General features: G+C 38.1%; 1 protein-coding gene across 1 annotated transcript in view; it reads left to right on the top strand.

Moving 5' to 3' along the window:
• LOC306879477 (protein TANC1-like) overlaps positions 1-17046 on the top strand; it is a gene marked incomplete at its 5' end in the record, with an annotated part of 64997 nt that overhangs the window by 33601 nt on the left and 14350 nt on the right. The window contains 7 exons of the mRNA XM_079432457.1: positions 820-1092; positions 4895-5020; positions 5429-5716; positions 5970-6103; positions 9433-9664; positions 11335-11501; positions 13264-13871. Of these exons, the coding sequence (XP_079288583.1) occupies positions 820-1092; positions 4895-5020; positions 5429-5716; positions 5970-6103; positions 9433-9664; positions 11335-11501; positions 13264-13871 (1828 nt within the window). The remainder of the gene's footprint in view (positions 1-819; positions 1093-4894; positions 5021-5428; positions 5717-5969; positions 6104-9432; positions 9665-11334; positions 11502-13263; positions 13872-17046) is intronic.

Genomic DNA, 17046 nt, shown 5'->3' with positions numbered 1-17046 from the left:
TAGACAAAAAAGGTACTCCTATGGCATCGTGAAGCACCTTTATTTTTAAGAGTGTAGTTTAGTGCGTAGAGTACTTGAGGAGTTAATTCTGTTTATTAATAATAAATGTCAGAATTATTTACTACTTTTATAAGGGGTCAGTTTCACTCCCCCATTTTCCTTCTGCTTTTCTTCTGTTTCTCAGTGCTGTTCATGAGTTTTTGGCATCTCTAACATGTTACAGCACATTTGGAGATGCTCACAGAGGTGTGTATGTTTATGCACGACTAACATTTCCGCACCATTAAAAAACAGCACCAGGCCCGTGAGGAAGAGAGGAAGCGAGCGCTAGACTTCCTGATACTGACTTATCAAAGCTGTTTATTGTTTGTTAACTTTCTTGAAGTGTTTTTGTTGGCCTGTGCTGTTAATGATCATGAGTCTGAGATACACTCTATCAAAACTGGGACAGCGTTGTGTCTTTATTTCAGGTCTGCCGGAGGTTTCTTGAAGTAGGACATCAGTAGGTTTTTCTACAGCCCAAAATAGTGTTTTTCTATTTGGTTGCAGCAAAGAAAGGTCAAAGACAGCTGCATTAAAGCAAAACGTCTGACAGCAATTACCTGAACGAGTTTTATTTTATGTCTTTACACACTAAGATCATTGTTTGTTGACCGTATCCCCAAAACTGCCTTTGATGGTTAATTCCTGTTTTCTTTTCCGTGATGTTCTGGCTTGACCTTCTGTGGCGTTCTCGCCTCTTGTATCCTTCCCTTTAATATCTGGCCCCTCCCCCATACCTCATTCACCTTCATCTCTCTCTTTCTCTCCATTCTGCAGCAACAGTCACCAGTTCCAGTGAGAATGAAGAGCGCTGTGGCTCTAGTCTGGAGTGGGCGAAAGATGGTGGTGCGGGTGTAAGGGGCGAGAGCGGGCGTAGCGCTAATCCGTCCTGCACTCCCATCACCCCAGAGGAGCCGGCGGTGTCTGGTGAAGCCCAGGTGAGGACCGGCACCACAGGAGGGGCAGCACTTGTCGTGACATCACCTATGGATGGACCAATCACGTACCACAGCACTTCTTTGGTTATGCCACGGCCAAATTCTGTGGCAGGTGAGTAATGAATCATCACATGCTGTACTATTTATCATTGGCTTATAGAATTTGGATGAGGAGTTTAGTACCTTTAGTGTTTTTGCACTATTGTTCATCATTCCACCCCTGCGAAATCTGTGGCACAATTTTAACCAAGATGTGAGCTTGCTATCTGAACCGAATGTGATTAGATAAAAATGCTGTGTACAGCAAAATAACATGAAGATAGTATTTCTTTCGGCTGCTTTTTCTTTGCTGGATTCATAAACGAATGACTCTTAGTAGTCTTTTTGCAATGAATTACTCAGAAATACTCTTAAACTCAAAAATTTCTATTTGAATAAACTGACTGATGCTAAAATGTTACTACATTAAACTATAAAAGCATTCTTTAAAACATTAAAAGTATGTTAGCAAAATACTATTATTTGTATATGTATTTTGGAAAATAAACTTTTTTTTTAAAAGTTTGGGCTTGGGTAATTGTTTAACGTTTTAAAGTCCCTTTGATCAGTGGTGGTGTTTCAAAAAACCATAGTATATGGCATGTGGGGGGTGGGACGACTCAATCTAGCCCTACAGGGGACAGCACATAGATGAAAACTCCTCACCTTTAGGTGACAACTCACTTTTTTAAAATCAAAATAGGGGGAGGGGTCCAATTTATTTTTTTAAATTCAATTATTGATTAAAAAATCAATAATTGAACCACTGTGTCATCAGTGTTGGTATTGTATCAGACACTTGAACTTCACATTTATATGAGAATCAAGCTCAAATGGAGATTACAAGGTTTTTGACCAGCGAATGACAGAGATCTGCGTTTTGTCTGCGAGTAGAACAGCTGTATCGGAGCAAGTGCATGGCATTATACGCTTTCATCAACTTTTACAGGGTGTAATGTTTATTGTAGCTATATGGGCACTTAGTTTTTCTTGTTTAATACACTTGGCCAAAATCTAATGATATAAACGATGAAGCGCTATATGCACAGGATATTTAAAACGTACACCTACAACTAAATGGCAAATAGCCTAGCCGCCTACTTCTCCGCTCTTCAAACACAAAAAACATTAACCTTTACAGACACGGTGTTTGAGTAAAAACTCTGTACCATTCAAACATCAGTTATTTACCCTAGCATTGCGAAAAAGCAGAGATCTGTCTCCTCCAGGCTGTGCGCGGCGCGTCAATCTGAATGGAGGCGGGGTGAAGTTTCGCTGAGCTTGAGGATGCAATGGCGTTACAAAGTTTTACTGACAAGCTCTTTTTAATGCTTATCATTGGTTAAATATTTGTAAAAACCCACTGATTTAAAATAATAACAATGAAATATAATAGAGAGATGAAGTTTGGATAATTTTCCACGGCACACCTGACTGGGTTTGTGTATGGCAACTGCCATACTCTGCCATACGGAAACGCCGCCCCCTGCCTTTGATCACCAAGCCTGCATTAATTTGATCAGAAACACAGTGAAAGCAGTAATATTGCGAAAATCACAATATAAAATAACAGTTTTCAGTAATACTTTATTTTACGGTGTCGTTGTTACACGTTACATGTACTTACTATTATACTTTTTTAAAAATTATACATATTACATGCAAGTAACCCTAACCCTAACCATATAGTAAGTACATGTACTTAAATGTATAACTACACCGTCACAAGGACACCTTAAAATAAAGTGTAACCCATTAAATAAAGCTATTTACAGGAATGGTTCATTGTTAGTTCAAGTTTACTAGTACATTAACCAATGTTAACTAATTAAGCTGTTAATGTGAATAAATGCATTAGTATATGTGTAAGTTAATATTAACAAAAAATAAAGTAATCCTGAGCAGTGGCTTTGTTCATTCTTAGTTCATGATAACTAATGCATTAACTAACACATTAGTATATGCATAAGTTAACATTAACAAAGATTAGGTAATGCTGAACAGATGCGTTGTTCATTACATTAGGTCATGTTAACTAATGCGTTAACTAATACAAACTTATAAAGTGGCACCCATTTTTTCAGGATTCTTTGAATACAAAGATCAATGAACAGCATTTTTTGGAAGTCTTCTTTTTTTTGTGACAATATAAACATTTTTACTGTAACTTTTGTTCAGTTTAATGCAATCTTGCTGAAGAAAAGTGTTAATTTCTTTGAAGAAAAAACCTTACTGACCCCAATTTTTTGAATGGTATATTTGCGTCTTCAAGCTAGCTTGTAAAAAGGTTTGCAGTCTGTGTGTGTGTGTGTGTGTGTTGTTTCCTAAACACAGTAGCATGTCCTGGAAGGGAAGAGCTCAGTGCACTATATCGCCTGGCTGCCTCTCCTCCTGCGGCTTGTGGAAAGCTCTGCAAGCGGGTGGCTTTGATTTCCTCTTGCTGTAAAGCTAAATAGGGAAATTGCTGTCAGATATACAGAATGACTCCAACAAAGCAAAATATCTCGCAAGTGCCTGTATGGAGTGATCTTTGTCCTACAGAGCAGTGAAAAAGGAAGCTAATGTATTTATATCTGTGCAGCTTCAAAAGGCTGGATCATGATTTCACTTTTGAGTCCCTTCACAAACGAATGCAACGTGACAAATGACAATCATCATCCCTGTGTTTATGCCCATCTGCAGAGATTATGGGTTTCAAGTAGATTAGATTATGGGACAGGATGGAAGATTGTACAGGGATGAGTGGAATGGGAGGGGTGTAGTGTGGCGGGCAATGAAAAAGATTAATGAAATGAGCCATTGATGGAATGGAAGAATTATGATTGGTAATACACTCTCAGAAAAAAGGTACAACTTGGGTGGTAATCTTTTAAAAGGTACACCCTAAAAGGGTGCATATTGGTACTTTAGAGGTTAATGTTAAGGTGCAGTCACACTGCACTTTTCCTTCCACTGACATCCATTCATACGAATGTGAATGCGTTAGACCGGAAACGCAAGCCCGTGTGAAAAGTTTTCGCATTTCGCTACGTTCCAAAGTTTAATCTTGGTGAACTCTGCCCTGCGAATTCGCATCACGTGACACCGTGTGACCAACGCCAGATCGATACGTCACAGCATGACCTCGTAGCTAATTTAAAAGAACATAAATTTAAAACTGCAGCGCCTCTGGAAAGTGTAGTAGATTGTATGTTTTTAACATTTTAGATGTATTATTATTTGTCGTGTTGAATTTAACATTTTAAAAAGATGCCACAGAGCATGACATCATATCACGACCGTTGCAGCATCCGAGGAAATTTTGTATGCTCAAAGTCTAGTGTGTCTGGGGCTTTAGTACTCAAAATCTATATATTAGTACCTATTATACCTATTATATATTAGTACCGCCCTAGTGACGGGGTGTACAAGCTAAAAGACTTTATCCAAAAATGTTGAAAATTAGATTTTCGGAGTCCAAATATTTTGAATGTTAAACCTTTTCCTTGCCGGTTGTCATTGGACAAGTATATTAAGTCATGTTTTTATGTAATGGATGCTTTCTTATTAATGCAATGTATACCGGGCATCCTGAAACATATTTAAGACTAATATTTTTTTCTTTTTTCCTTGCCTAGAGGATGTAATAAGTAGAACAGCTTTCCTTACTCTCCCCATATACTTATTTTGTTTATTTCCATCTTTAAACGCTGCGTGTGTGTGAATGAATTTTGGTGGGTGGGGGTGTTGGGCACACGTGTTCCTCCACACACAGCAGCAGATTGTGTTTGTTCTTCACAGAGATCACAGAGGTGGCATGTAATCTCTCCGCTGTCTGTGAGCCAAACACAACCTTAAATGACTCTCTTTCTCTCATTCTGTCTCTCTCCCTGCAGCCACAAGCAGTACTAAACTGGAGGAGCTGCGGTATCTGAATGAACAGAGGAACGCTCCCCAGCGCTCCTCCATGCGCTTACAGTGGCATGGAGCTCATACAGGGGGTCGCAGTCAAGAATCTAAAGGTGCTGACTAACCCCTACAACTTGCCAAATTAAATGCAAACACTACAGTAACTTTTATTAATACATTTACCCTAAAAAACAGCATCTAACCTCATATATAAGGGACATTTATAAAGAAAAAAATAGGGTTTGGGCTTCATTTATGTTTTCAATTCAAGTACTTCAAGGCCTTATGATTCATTCTCATTTCTTTTAATTTATGTCCTGCATTGATGTGCCTGCGTGAGTTAGCCCATGATTTACTCACCCTCAAGTCATCCTACTGTAGGTGTATGACTTTCTTCTTTCAAATGAAGTGTATAAATCCATCATAAAAAGTACTCCACACAGCTCCGGGGGTAAATCATGGGATAAATTTCATTTTTGGTGAACTATCTCTTTAACACCTCTGTTGTTTGAATCCTGCAGCTCGTCTCACGCCCTACAAACCAGTGGACATCATGCTCAAACCCCTGCTGTTTGAGGTGCCCAGCGTCTCTATGGATGCAGTGTTTGTGGGTCGTGATTGGCTGTTTCAGCGGCTGGAGGTGGTGCTTACGGGGGGAGGAGATGGTCATGAGATGGGTAGAGGGGCTGTCATCATAGGTAACGTCGGTTTCGGAAAAACGGCAGTGATCTCACGGCTGGTGGCTCTCAGCTGTCATGGTGGACGAATGAGACAGATTGCTTCCAACAGCCCTGAAGCTACACCCCAGAGTAAGATGTCCCTTTAGGAATAGTTTAACATTTTGTATTTACTCACCCTCATGTCATTGCAAAACTGTATGAAAAAGTTTAAACTCAACTCAAAAGTAGAAATTTGAAGAAGTGCTTGATCACATAGACTTGAGGCTTTTGTTGAAAATGTAAACTTCAACTGAGATGTTACTATCTCAGATTTTCAGACCTGCTGCAATACCTATATTCATTGAATTTATGTAAAATAATAGAGGAATTGTGTGTGTTGTAGATCGAGGGGCTGATGCTCATCAAACCAATCAGCTGAACCCCCCCTCACAGAGTCCCCTTCACAGCAACAGCTGCCCCCCGACCCCAGACACACACCGGCACAGAGAGGGGGCAGTCAAACGCCTGGCTAGCAAGGTACACACTTTACGTTCATTTGGACAGGATTAGTTTTCACTGAGGAGGTCAGGTAAGTCTGTGTTTCACAGACATACTTGTCCGTATTAAAGTGTATATTTCTGATACAACCTCTATGAATAATACAGAGCAAATTGCAATGTTTTTTCTGACAAACTTAACCTTCCTATACAAAATCTGATATCATCTACATCTAGGAATATCTGTAGTTTGTGGTATTTCCAATTTTCACATCAATTTTATTTTATTTTCCCTTAATTCCATTACTGAAGTTAAATGACTTGCTACACTGCTACTGTTTCAAGTCAGTTAGATGTATATATATTAGGGCTGTCAATCTATGAAAATATTTTTTATTAATTGCATATTTTTTTCTGAAATTAATCGTGATTAATCCCACCTAACATTAAAGTTTTTAAATATACTTTTTAAATTGCAATAATTTAAAATTCAATCTTCAAATTAATGTACAAACAACATATTTTTAATATTTGTTTAATGGCATCTTCTTTATGACTGAAGGCCAGTATCACTGATACCAAGTAATACTGATTTCCCTATAAAAAAAAATCCCTATAACATTTAACCATTGACTATAGTCATTAAACATTACATTATAATTTATAAACATAAGACTTTAAAAATAACTTCTAATTTAAGTGAACTTAAAACAATCTTCACATAAACCCATTATAATAAATGTTATATTTATTTAGGCTACCTGTGCCCCTCAGCAGAAATATATACAGAAGTTATCAAACACTAAGTTCTAAACTAAATACAGATAAATACTTACAGCTATATAAGTTATTGATTTCCTCTTTTTTTTCTTTTGTTCTTGATGAACAGACATCACACCAGCTGGGTTATTAGGTTGTTTTTGGCTGCTATTTCTTTAAGAGCTGCCGCTGCTGAACATGATGCGGATCTGACACGCATCGTGTTTTCTCTCAATTCTCTTTACCTTTTCTCACCCATTTCAGTCTCTACTAATGAACTGGCCTGTTGAATCGACTGTGTTAGATTAGGGAGACAGTGCTGGGATGCTCCAAGACAGTTTTGAAAACCATTTCAGAGACATGTTCTTAATATAACTCATATATATGTAATCATGTAATGTTATATTCAATTCAAGATTGTATGTGACAAATAAAATCTTGAATTGAATATAACATATTACATGCACACACAGTTTTAAGGCAGCTTTAATTGCCTTTTTGGTAACTTCATGCCTTAACTGACCACGACATTGCACGTAGTTTATTTCACGCTTTGATATGAATTGATATAGGCTATAGCGCGCACCGGTTACCGTGCTGTTTGACTCGCGCCTGCCGCTGAAGTGAAGCTGGAGCGCACGTCTGAAACATCTTCAGATTGATGTGATTGAAAATACGTTCTTCGACTGAATAAATGCACTTCTTGTCAAGTAAAAACAGACAGAAACAGCAGATATGAGTCGAGTGGCCAACCCTAGGCTCCGCCCCTGCATTAACGGCGTTAAATCATTTTAATGCATTAAACTGAAAAAAAATGTACGCACTCATTGTGACTTTTATTTAAAAATGATGCATTAAACTGCTCAAAAGTGACCGTAAAGACATGCATAATGTTACGAAAGGTTTATATTTCAAATAACTGTTGTTCTTTTCTATTTATCAAAGAATCCTGAAGAAAATGTGCTATGAGTGTGCTATGGATTATTTATTTGTTTGGGTAAATAACAGTTGATAGTCAAGTAATAAGTGATTCCTGTCTCTGGGCACTGTAGTTAGGTTAGATTTGATCTGCATTTTAATCAATTGCTTCCGTTAATTATGTGAATAATGTTCTAATTATATTACATATATAATTATTGTTTATTTCAATGGGCTTTGACACGCATGAACTTTAATAACGCCCACTTCCAGACAATAGACTTTTTTTTTTTTTTTTTTTTTTTTTTTTTTTTTTTTTGATTGGGTGATTTTAAAAATGGAAGCCCTTCAAAAGTTTTTACAGCAATTTCCACCGAGCAGCTCTCATGTTTATTTATAAATACACATGATGTTTTGTGCGATGTTTTAGATGTGTCATTCCGTGATGGAGGCAAACTGCATGCCACATGCATATTCAACACTTTGCTCTGTGTGCCAGTATGTGCGCGTGTTTTCCGTTTACATCTGGACCTGAACCTTCTCTGTTGAGCCTTCTAGTCACGTCTTTTTAATCAGCCATCTGTCAGTAGAAAGTCGTTTCAGGCCACGATTTCATTCTCACTTCTGTTCAGAAGCTTGGATTCTCGGGTATTTCAGAACGATTTGAGACTCATGATATTCAAACAAACCTTAAAGGGGTTATATAATGAGAAATCAGATTTTCCTTGATCTTTTGAAATAAAAGAGCTCCATGTGCTTTGAAAACCTACAGTGTAGTAACGTTCAGAACCTAAAACCTCCTCCCCAGTGGAAGAGCAATTAAACTAAGCTCCAAAATAGACTGTTGTACCTACTGCAAAGATAACGATTTCGACACATGACTGCCCACATTGACGCATTAATGACGTTTATTTAATCTTGGTGAGGGAAGAGGGATTATTAATTATAAAAGTCATCTAAATGACTTTTTCATATTCCAAGTCTTCTAAGTTAAATTAGTAATGTGAAAACAGACTGAAATTTAATTTGTTGTTCACTGATAACCTTCCCCTCTGCTGCAATTGGATCATTGAGTCACTGAGTGAACTGAACTGAACTGGATCATTCAGATTAATTAAGAAATCATTCAGATTATTGTTGTAAATGGATCAACAAATTAATAAAATATTTGATTCATTCATAAAACAGCCATTTCTACTTCCCTTATGAATACGCCATAAAGATGTATAGATTTTCAGTGAATATAAATTTCAGTCTGTTCCTCATCAAAGCCATCATATAGCATAATATAGCACACAAGTCACATGGACCATTTTTATGGTACTTTATGGTATTTTTTTGTCACCTTCGAGTCTTGACCACACCAATCCATGCTGTTTCCCAAAGCATTGCAAGCAAAAGTAGATCATCTAGGCCATTATTTTCAATTGTGTCTATCTACTTAGGTTTACAATGCTTTTAGGAAATACAGCCCAGAGCTGTCAGGATATTTTTTTCCCCATTTAATTCGCTTTTAGGGTTCCAGAGAATCCAAAGAGTAGTAAATAATGACAGAAATGACATTTTCGGGTGAACAATCCCTTTGAACAGCTCTTTTCTTTTTGTTTTTGACCTGTCCAAATCTCCCACTTTCAATGATTTCCTATCTGTTTTCTATTTTTACCTCTCTCACCCCTGTTTCTTCTGTTGTAGGTGGTGGCCTATCACTATTGTCAGGCTGATAACACATACACATGCCTGGTCCCAGAGTTTGTGCACAGTGTGTCTGCTTTACTGTGCCGAGCTCCACGCCTCAATGCTTATCGAGAGCTCTTGCTCAGAGAGACGCACCTGCAGAGCCTGCTCAGCTTACGCTCCTGCGTCCAGGACCCTGCCGCTGCTTTCCGTAAGGGAGTCCTGGAGCCCCTCACACTTCTACGCAAAGGTGAGACGCATCACATGCTACTGTCATTAATCACACCATCACATAAAAACTAAATATGTTTACTCTGGGGTAATGGGGGGAGAAGAGCGCTCTTGCCTCATTTAATTTGGCCCAGTACGGATGTGAACAGATGGTCCTCAGAAACGGCTTGGATCACAAGGAACGACAGATGAAGGACTTAACAGGAATTTTAGAGAATGAGGCTAGAGCAAATTTCGATTATGGAAATGAAGACATAGAACTGTCACTCTGAACTCTTGATAAAAAAGTAGAGAAAACAGCCTTTATATTAATAATGTTGGGTAAAATCAACATTACTCTAATTCTTATGTACTTGAAAACCAGGGTGAAAATATTTCTGATCATAATACATGCATGATTTTGTATTAAAACTAATAAATTTTGTCTTTATGACAGTGGGTTTATTTAGCTGTTGCTTTCTTATATAGTGCAGATCATATACAAGACGAGTCAGTCTCTGTCTCGTGAAACTGCACCTTTCACATGTGCTTATCAACGTTTTGATTTGGTAGCTTATTGTGGCGAAAATTAGATGAAAAACTTTAGACATACAAGACAAGCAGGTGAATTTTTCACTGTGATAAACTCAATGCCACTTGTCAGGTGTTTTCTTCCAAAAAGGAGTTAATGTAGTCTTTTGTCAAAATGTGTTAACGTGGCTGTTGTCAAAGTCTGCTCCGCTGGCCATTAGTTGATTTTAAAATTAATTTATAGCCAAACAGCTAATTAGGCATTGTTTTAAGCTACTGTTGTAGCTAATGCAGCATTACTTTAATTATACCAGTAGTTAATTTATTAATTTAATTCTGATTAATGGCCTGGGTGTAATAGATTTTTTTTTATTGCGGCAATATTAACAAATAATGATAGATTTGAAAGAAATTTTGTTTAGTATATGTTGAGATGCTTTCAATAGTAACCGTGACTTTCAGCATCCATGTTCCAGTAAAAAAAAAAAAAACAGGTATTGGCTGTATTTCAATCCTCTGAATTGAATGCCGAATTGCATTCAGGTTTTCCTCTATTCTGGTATTGAATGCCCTCATTTCATGATCCAATCAATTGTTGATTGATAAAATCAGGTCCTGCCCTACATTTATTTTTCTTGTTAAAGATCTTATTTCAAGCATCACACTTCAAGTGAATAATTCACCCCAAAATTAATATTGTGCCATCATTTATTCACCCTCATGCTGTTCGAAACCTGATTTATTTTCTTCTGTGGAACTCAAAAGCAGATGTTAGGTAAGAAGTTTAATTTACTCTATACAATGAAAGTGAATGTGGATAGGTGCTGCGGAGCTCCAAATATCAAATATTTTTCATTTTTATGTGAATTATTCCTTCAGCAAATTGTATTCTGAAGAGTGCAGCTATTTGTCAAATGGCAAGTACTCAAAAACTATGAGAGTGAGTTTCACTACAGACTGCAGGCACTTTTTCCTACTCAACATATGGTGAAAGAAAGCAGCATGCAGGGTTTTATTGTGCTGGGCGTTCTAAAATCACCTAGTACATGAATTCAGCAGTACACATTGTTCCTGTTAACTTTACAAAAGAAAAACCTGAGCACACCCACGTAATGCCCAACTCGTAACACTTTTGATTTCTAGTTTGTCTAACCATGGTGTTTCTTTTGTGTTTTGCAGAGCGGAAGATTCCAGAAGAAGATTACATCATCCTAGTGGATGGTCTTAATGAGGCAGAGTTCCACAAACCAGACTATGGAGACACCATTGCATCTTTCATCACCAAAATAATCTCCAAATTTCCTATTTGGCTTAAACTGATTGTGACCGTCAGGGTCAACCTAGTGGTAAGTATTTATTTTATTTATTTATTTTTGCATAGGCTGTTTTGCTTGTTTTAATACGAGGTAAGACTACTGAGAAGGTTTAAAATGTTCAGTGTCCTGATGTGCCTTTTGCGATTTGAGCTTTCAGAATGGTTGCGGTGGTGAGTTTTGGATGCTGGTCAGTGGCTAGTGTTGTAGGGTGGGTGTGTGTAATCCATGTCTGATCTGGAGAGCTGGAGCTGGACTCCGGCCTGTAGGAACCAAGCTTATATAAGAGGGGATAAGGGCTGTGATGCAACACCGCAGATGCTACGCGTGTCCCTATACACATTTCACACACGTACACTGTCTCTTTCTCTCTCACTCACTACTTCTCGGAGCAGTGACCTAAAAGTGCCAGACAACCCACACAACCAGGCTCCTGGTGTTTATTCTACAAAATTAATCCTGCAGTTGTTTTGATTGAAAAACATTTGTCGTGATTCGCATACAGATGATGATGAGGATGTGCAGAAGGTAAAAATTAACTTTTGTGGTCCTTGTAGTATTCATTAATTTTCCCTCTTGCAGTCTTCAAGGGCAGCATGTTGTCAGTGGTTACAGCACAAAACTGTAATCTGAAAGGAACTATAATTATTCAAGAAATAGGAGTTCTTTGGGAAAGATGGTGGTCGTTACTCTTGTGCTGTGGTGCAGAACAGCCAGTGAAGTTTCATCCCTTAAAATAGGGCCTTTTTTCATATTTAATTGCATGTCTTTCCATTGCAGCAGGCAGAAAGCTGTATTACCAGTATCTGAATTATGCAGGCAGTTTCAAAAAATGGCCATTTTGTGTAGTTTTTTTTTATTTATTTTTTTTTTTATTATATAATTTATTGATCAAAGTCATGAGGTGCAATCAACATGGTGTCATAGGGAGGACCCCTGCAGACCCCCATGACTGTGTGCCAAGCCTTTTTAGACAAATCAGATAATTTGACCTTTTATCACATGGGAAGGTGAGTTCAGATTGTAAAATGTCATGTGGTGTGACTCCACAAAAACTTAAATTAACAATTTGTGATGTTTATATTGAAAACAAAACCTTGAAATATACAGTACCGATCAAAAGTTTGGAATAATTGAGTTTTTCAAAATGTTTTTGAAAGCTCACCAAGGTCCAAATTTGACCAAATTTATTTGATCAAAAATACAATGAACAGTAATATTGTGAAATATTATTACAGTTTAGAAAACATTTTCTAATTTTATATATTTTAAAATGAATTGTATTCCTGTTTTTGCTGCTTAATATTTTTGTGGAAATCGTGCTGCAGCAAAAACGGTTTTTAATAATGATAATAATAAGAAATGTTTCTTGAGCTCCATATCAGCATATTAAAATGATTTCTGAACAATCATAATGTGACCCTGAAGACTGGAGAAATGACTGCTGAAAAACAGCTTTGCCATCACAGTAATAAATGACACTAAAATATTCAAATAGAAAACAGTTGATTTAAATTGTAATAATATTTGGCAATATTACTGTTATTGCTGTTTATTTTTGGCATGATAAAAGCAGGATTTAAGTATAAGAGACTTCTTTCAAAATTTAAAAATCAGTAGTGTACATTTTAAGTGTTTTTTGTTGTTTTTTAAGGTTTTAAAATTTTCTTAAAGGTATAAAGGTTTCTCAAAATCATATGAACATATAAACATAAATACAAAGAGTACCTTTTCAAGAACTTGGTGCATGTTATTTTATAACACTTTGCATTGGCTTTTTTGTTGATCATCACAGGAAGTCACCAGTCTCCTTCCCTTTCCCATCATCTCTATGGATGATTTCCATGACAACAAGGATATAACCTCTGACCTCACCTCCTACATCCACCACCGTATAGACCACAGCCCTGATATCCTCAGCAACATTGCCATCAATGGCAAAGCCGACCCGGCAAACATATCTAAACTCAGTGCCCACCTGGTCGCCCGCAGCCAAGGCTCATATCTTTATTTGAAATTAACCCTCGACCTGTTTGAGAAGGGTCACCTGGTCATTAAAAGCTCCAGCTATAAGGTTATACCTGTGTCTCTGTCTGAGCTCTACCTGCTGCAGTGCAACATGAAATTCCCATCGGCCTCGGCATTTGAGCGAGTATTGCCACTGCTAAATGTGGCTCTGGCATCTTTGCACCCTCTGACGGATGAACAGCTCTTCCGGGCACTAAACTCCGGGTCCATGAGAGGAGAACTGGAGTGGGAGGACTTCCAACAGCGCATGGACTCTCTTTCCTGCTTTCTGATTGGCCGTCGAGACAGAACACGCATGTTCTGCCACCCCTCCTTTAGGGAGTGGCTTGTATGGAGGGCGGATGGTGAGAGCACTGACTTCTTCTGTGACCCAAGGTAATCAGTGATGACATTTTGTCTGACACAAATAAGAGTAGTTCAGTTTGGTGTTGTTGGTGCTTGTTAAGGCAAGGATGAAGTTGCTAAGGTGTTCACAGTAGTTGTAGCGCATTGCCATTTTTGCAGAAAGTGCATAGAAATACGGTAAATATCCAGTAGGAGTGCCCAGTCCCTTTTTCTGGAAATCTACCTTTCTGCAGAGTTCAGTTGCAACTCTGCTACAACGTACCTGTTTGTAACTATCAAGTGTTCCTGAAGGTCTTAACTAGCTTGGGCAACCTTAAAGACATAGTTCACCCAAAAATGAAAATTTTGTCATCATTTCTATAGTATTCTTCCATAGCAGATTCCCATAGTCGTCTTTTCCATACTATGGAAGTCATTGGGGACCAGCAACTGTTTGGTTACCCATATTCTTCCAAAAATCATCTTTTGTATTCAGCAGAAGAAATAAATTAGGGGCTTTTACACTGGATAGTTATAGGAACTCGGTTACAAGAACTAGCAACCATTTTTTCCCTAGGGCAATTTTCCTGGTTGCATTTTCACAGGCAGTAGAAATTTTGAAGTGACATAAGCCGGCTAACAGCAACATCATTTAAAGCATTGGTCTCAAACTCAATTCCTGGAGGGCCACAGCTCTGCACAGTTTCTCTCCATCCCTAATCAAACACACCTGATCCAACTAATCAAGGTCTTCAGGATCACTAGAAACTTGCAAGCAGGTGTGATTTGGAGCTGGTTGGAGCTAAACTCTGCAGAGCTGCGGCCCTCCAGGAATTGAGTTTGAGACCACTGATTTAAAGCCTGGGACACACCAAACTGACAGTTGGCCGTTGGGCAATGTCAGGTGGTTTTTGAGCGTCTGTCAGCTTTAGTTTTTTTTGGTGTGTTCCACACCATTGGCTGTAGTTGCTATTTTTCATCCGATTCTGAATGTCGAATAGGCGGCAGAGCCTGTTGGCAAGAAAGAGAACTCTGATTGGCTATCCAGCTTAGCAAATGAGTGCACAAGAAAAAAACAGAACTGAAAAAAGCAAACCAAAGATGGAGTAAAGATGAAATGCACAGACACTTGTCATTCTTGTCACCTGATTTGACCAGAGGATTATTACAATAATACCATGGCTTTATGGAATCAAGATGTCGAAGACCAGCTAATCAACATGATCGAGGAGAGGCTGCCACTGGTGCTTGCCTGCTTTGTATATCCACAGTTCTTGCTCTTCCAGTTTCTCTGTTTGAATGCCGATTACAGACTGCTACCACCTGCTGGTATGGCAGAGATCTGTTGTCTCACGCAAGTGCAGAGCGTACATGCTAGTTGGCCGTTGGCTGTAGTCTGTCCAGTGTGTTCTAGTGCAACTTTTTTTTGCCCCGACGCAGGCAATGCGAGGCAATGGCACAGTTGGCTTTCCTCAGCGCTAGTTCTTTGGCGTCAGTTTGGTGTGTCCCTGCCCTAAGCACAGAATTCAAAAATGTCAACAATTGGTGGATGGAGGACAGAGAAGTGCCTGGACTTTGGCATCAGCCCATCTTGTTTTATTTTCTATGCTCGTGGAGTTATTTTGTATACATTTAAACTGTGTTTATAAGGCTTTTTAAAAATGGCAAGTGTCTGTTTCGTATGGTATGCCTTTGGCTAATCACTTACATCACTGGTAGAACACTTGCGTCGCTAGTAGTTCCTGTTGTGCTGAGTTAGAACCTACTCTGAAGTAGATGCTAATTTACTCAAAAGGTGTTCCTATAAACGTTCCTTGTTCCCGTGGTGCAAACATGCCAAAAAGCTGTTAATTCCGTGAATTGTTATAGGAAGTTATATGAAATTTTCCTCCAGTGTGAAAGTCCCTATTCATACAGGTTTGAAACAACTTGAGGGTGAGTAAAGGATGATATAATTTTCATTTTATCTCTTTAAGTGACTTGCAATGCGTTAAAACTGTTTGGAACACCCGAGCATGCAAATATCAATGTGATAAAACTACTCAGAAACCCAAGCAACTGAGTTGCAATGCGTTAAAACTATTAAAGCACTTCAGCAGCTAAACAGCAATGTGTTAAACTACTTGGAAGATTTTTTGCAAGCAAATAGCAATGCTATAAAACTAGCAAGTGAATTGACTAATGCAATCTTTACAATCAGATGCGGAGAGAGGTTTGTGGTTAAAGATATTACATGTAAGAATCTGAAAACCTTTGTTATTAATGACACCGGACTACACCGGACCACCGGACAACTAAGACTACTCAAAACACCTTAGAAAGTTAATACCAATGTGCTACAGCTGATCAGAAAACCTTAGCAACCACATAGCATGTGTGAAGTATTTGTACAGGTCAGCCATCTATTATGTGGGATTCTTTGGTTTGTTAATTGAGTTCAGAAAGGGAGTAACTAAAATGCATTTGAGTGTGTGTAGCCTTTGAACATGAAATTACTGTTGTGTAGTTCTTTTTTTTTTTTTTTTTTTTATAGACACTTCAATTATCTCTCCAACTAAACACATTACTCTGTGTTCTCATTTAGAAAGGCCTCATCACTGTTATAAACTGAAGAGTGACCCACTTAACACAGATCAAACTTGCACTCATAAAAATAAAAGTTCATGGACCGTGATTCAGAGAGAAAAAAACAACAACTTTGCTGTCTGTAAGGACAACATTGAGCATCTGTAGGGCCATTTAGACCAGGGCTGTAACCATTAGAGGCATTGAGGGGGGGGGGGACAAGCCCCTCCCCAATATTTGATATTTTTGATGCTGCTCTGTTTGTTGTTATGACAAAGTTTTAAGTTACATTTTTATACTGCTCTGCCTCAGCAGTCGAACAACGCTCAATGTCAAAGTGACTGAGATGGCCAATCAAATCAAAGATGGCTGGCTTTAATATTCACAGATACCAAACATGAATTCCAGCATGATGCTTTAGTTTTTAACAGTGAAAGAGTGCAAGATGGTCTGATGTAAGTAGCTAAACATTTAATAGAAATTTTAAATGACCAACAGTAATATCCAGTGATCCAAACTACTAATTTTTGGGTGAAATTTCACATTCTTGAAAAAAAACAATTAATGGCTAAATCATTTACACTCTTCATGTAATGCATAAATTAATGTGACGACAAGAAACACTTTTGTTTTGAAATTTTCACTTATTTAGCTTACAGAG

The sequence above is a fragment of the Barbus barbus genome (genome assembly GCF_936440315.1).
Source record: "Barbus barbus genome assembly, chromosome: 13".
Lineage (NCBI taxonomy): Eukaryota > Metazoa > Chordata > Actinopteri > Cypriniformes > Cyprinidae > Barbus > Barbus barbus.
This window is presented reverse-complemented; position numbering and strand designations above follow the sequence as displayed.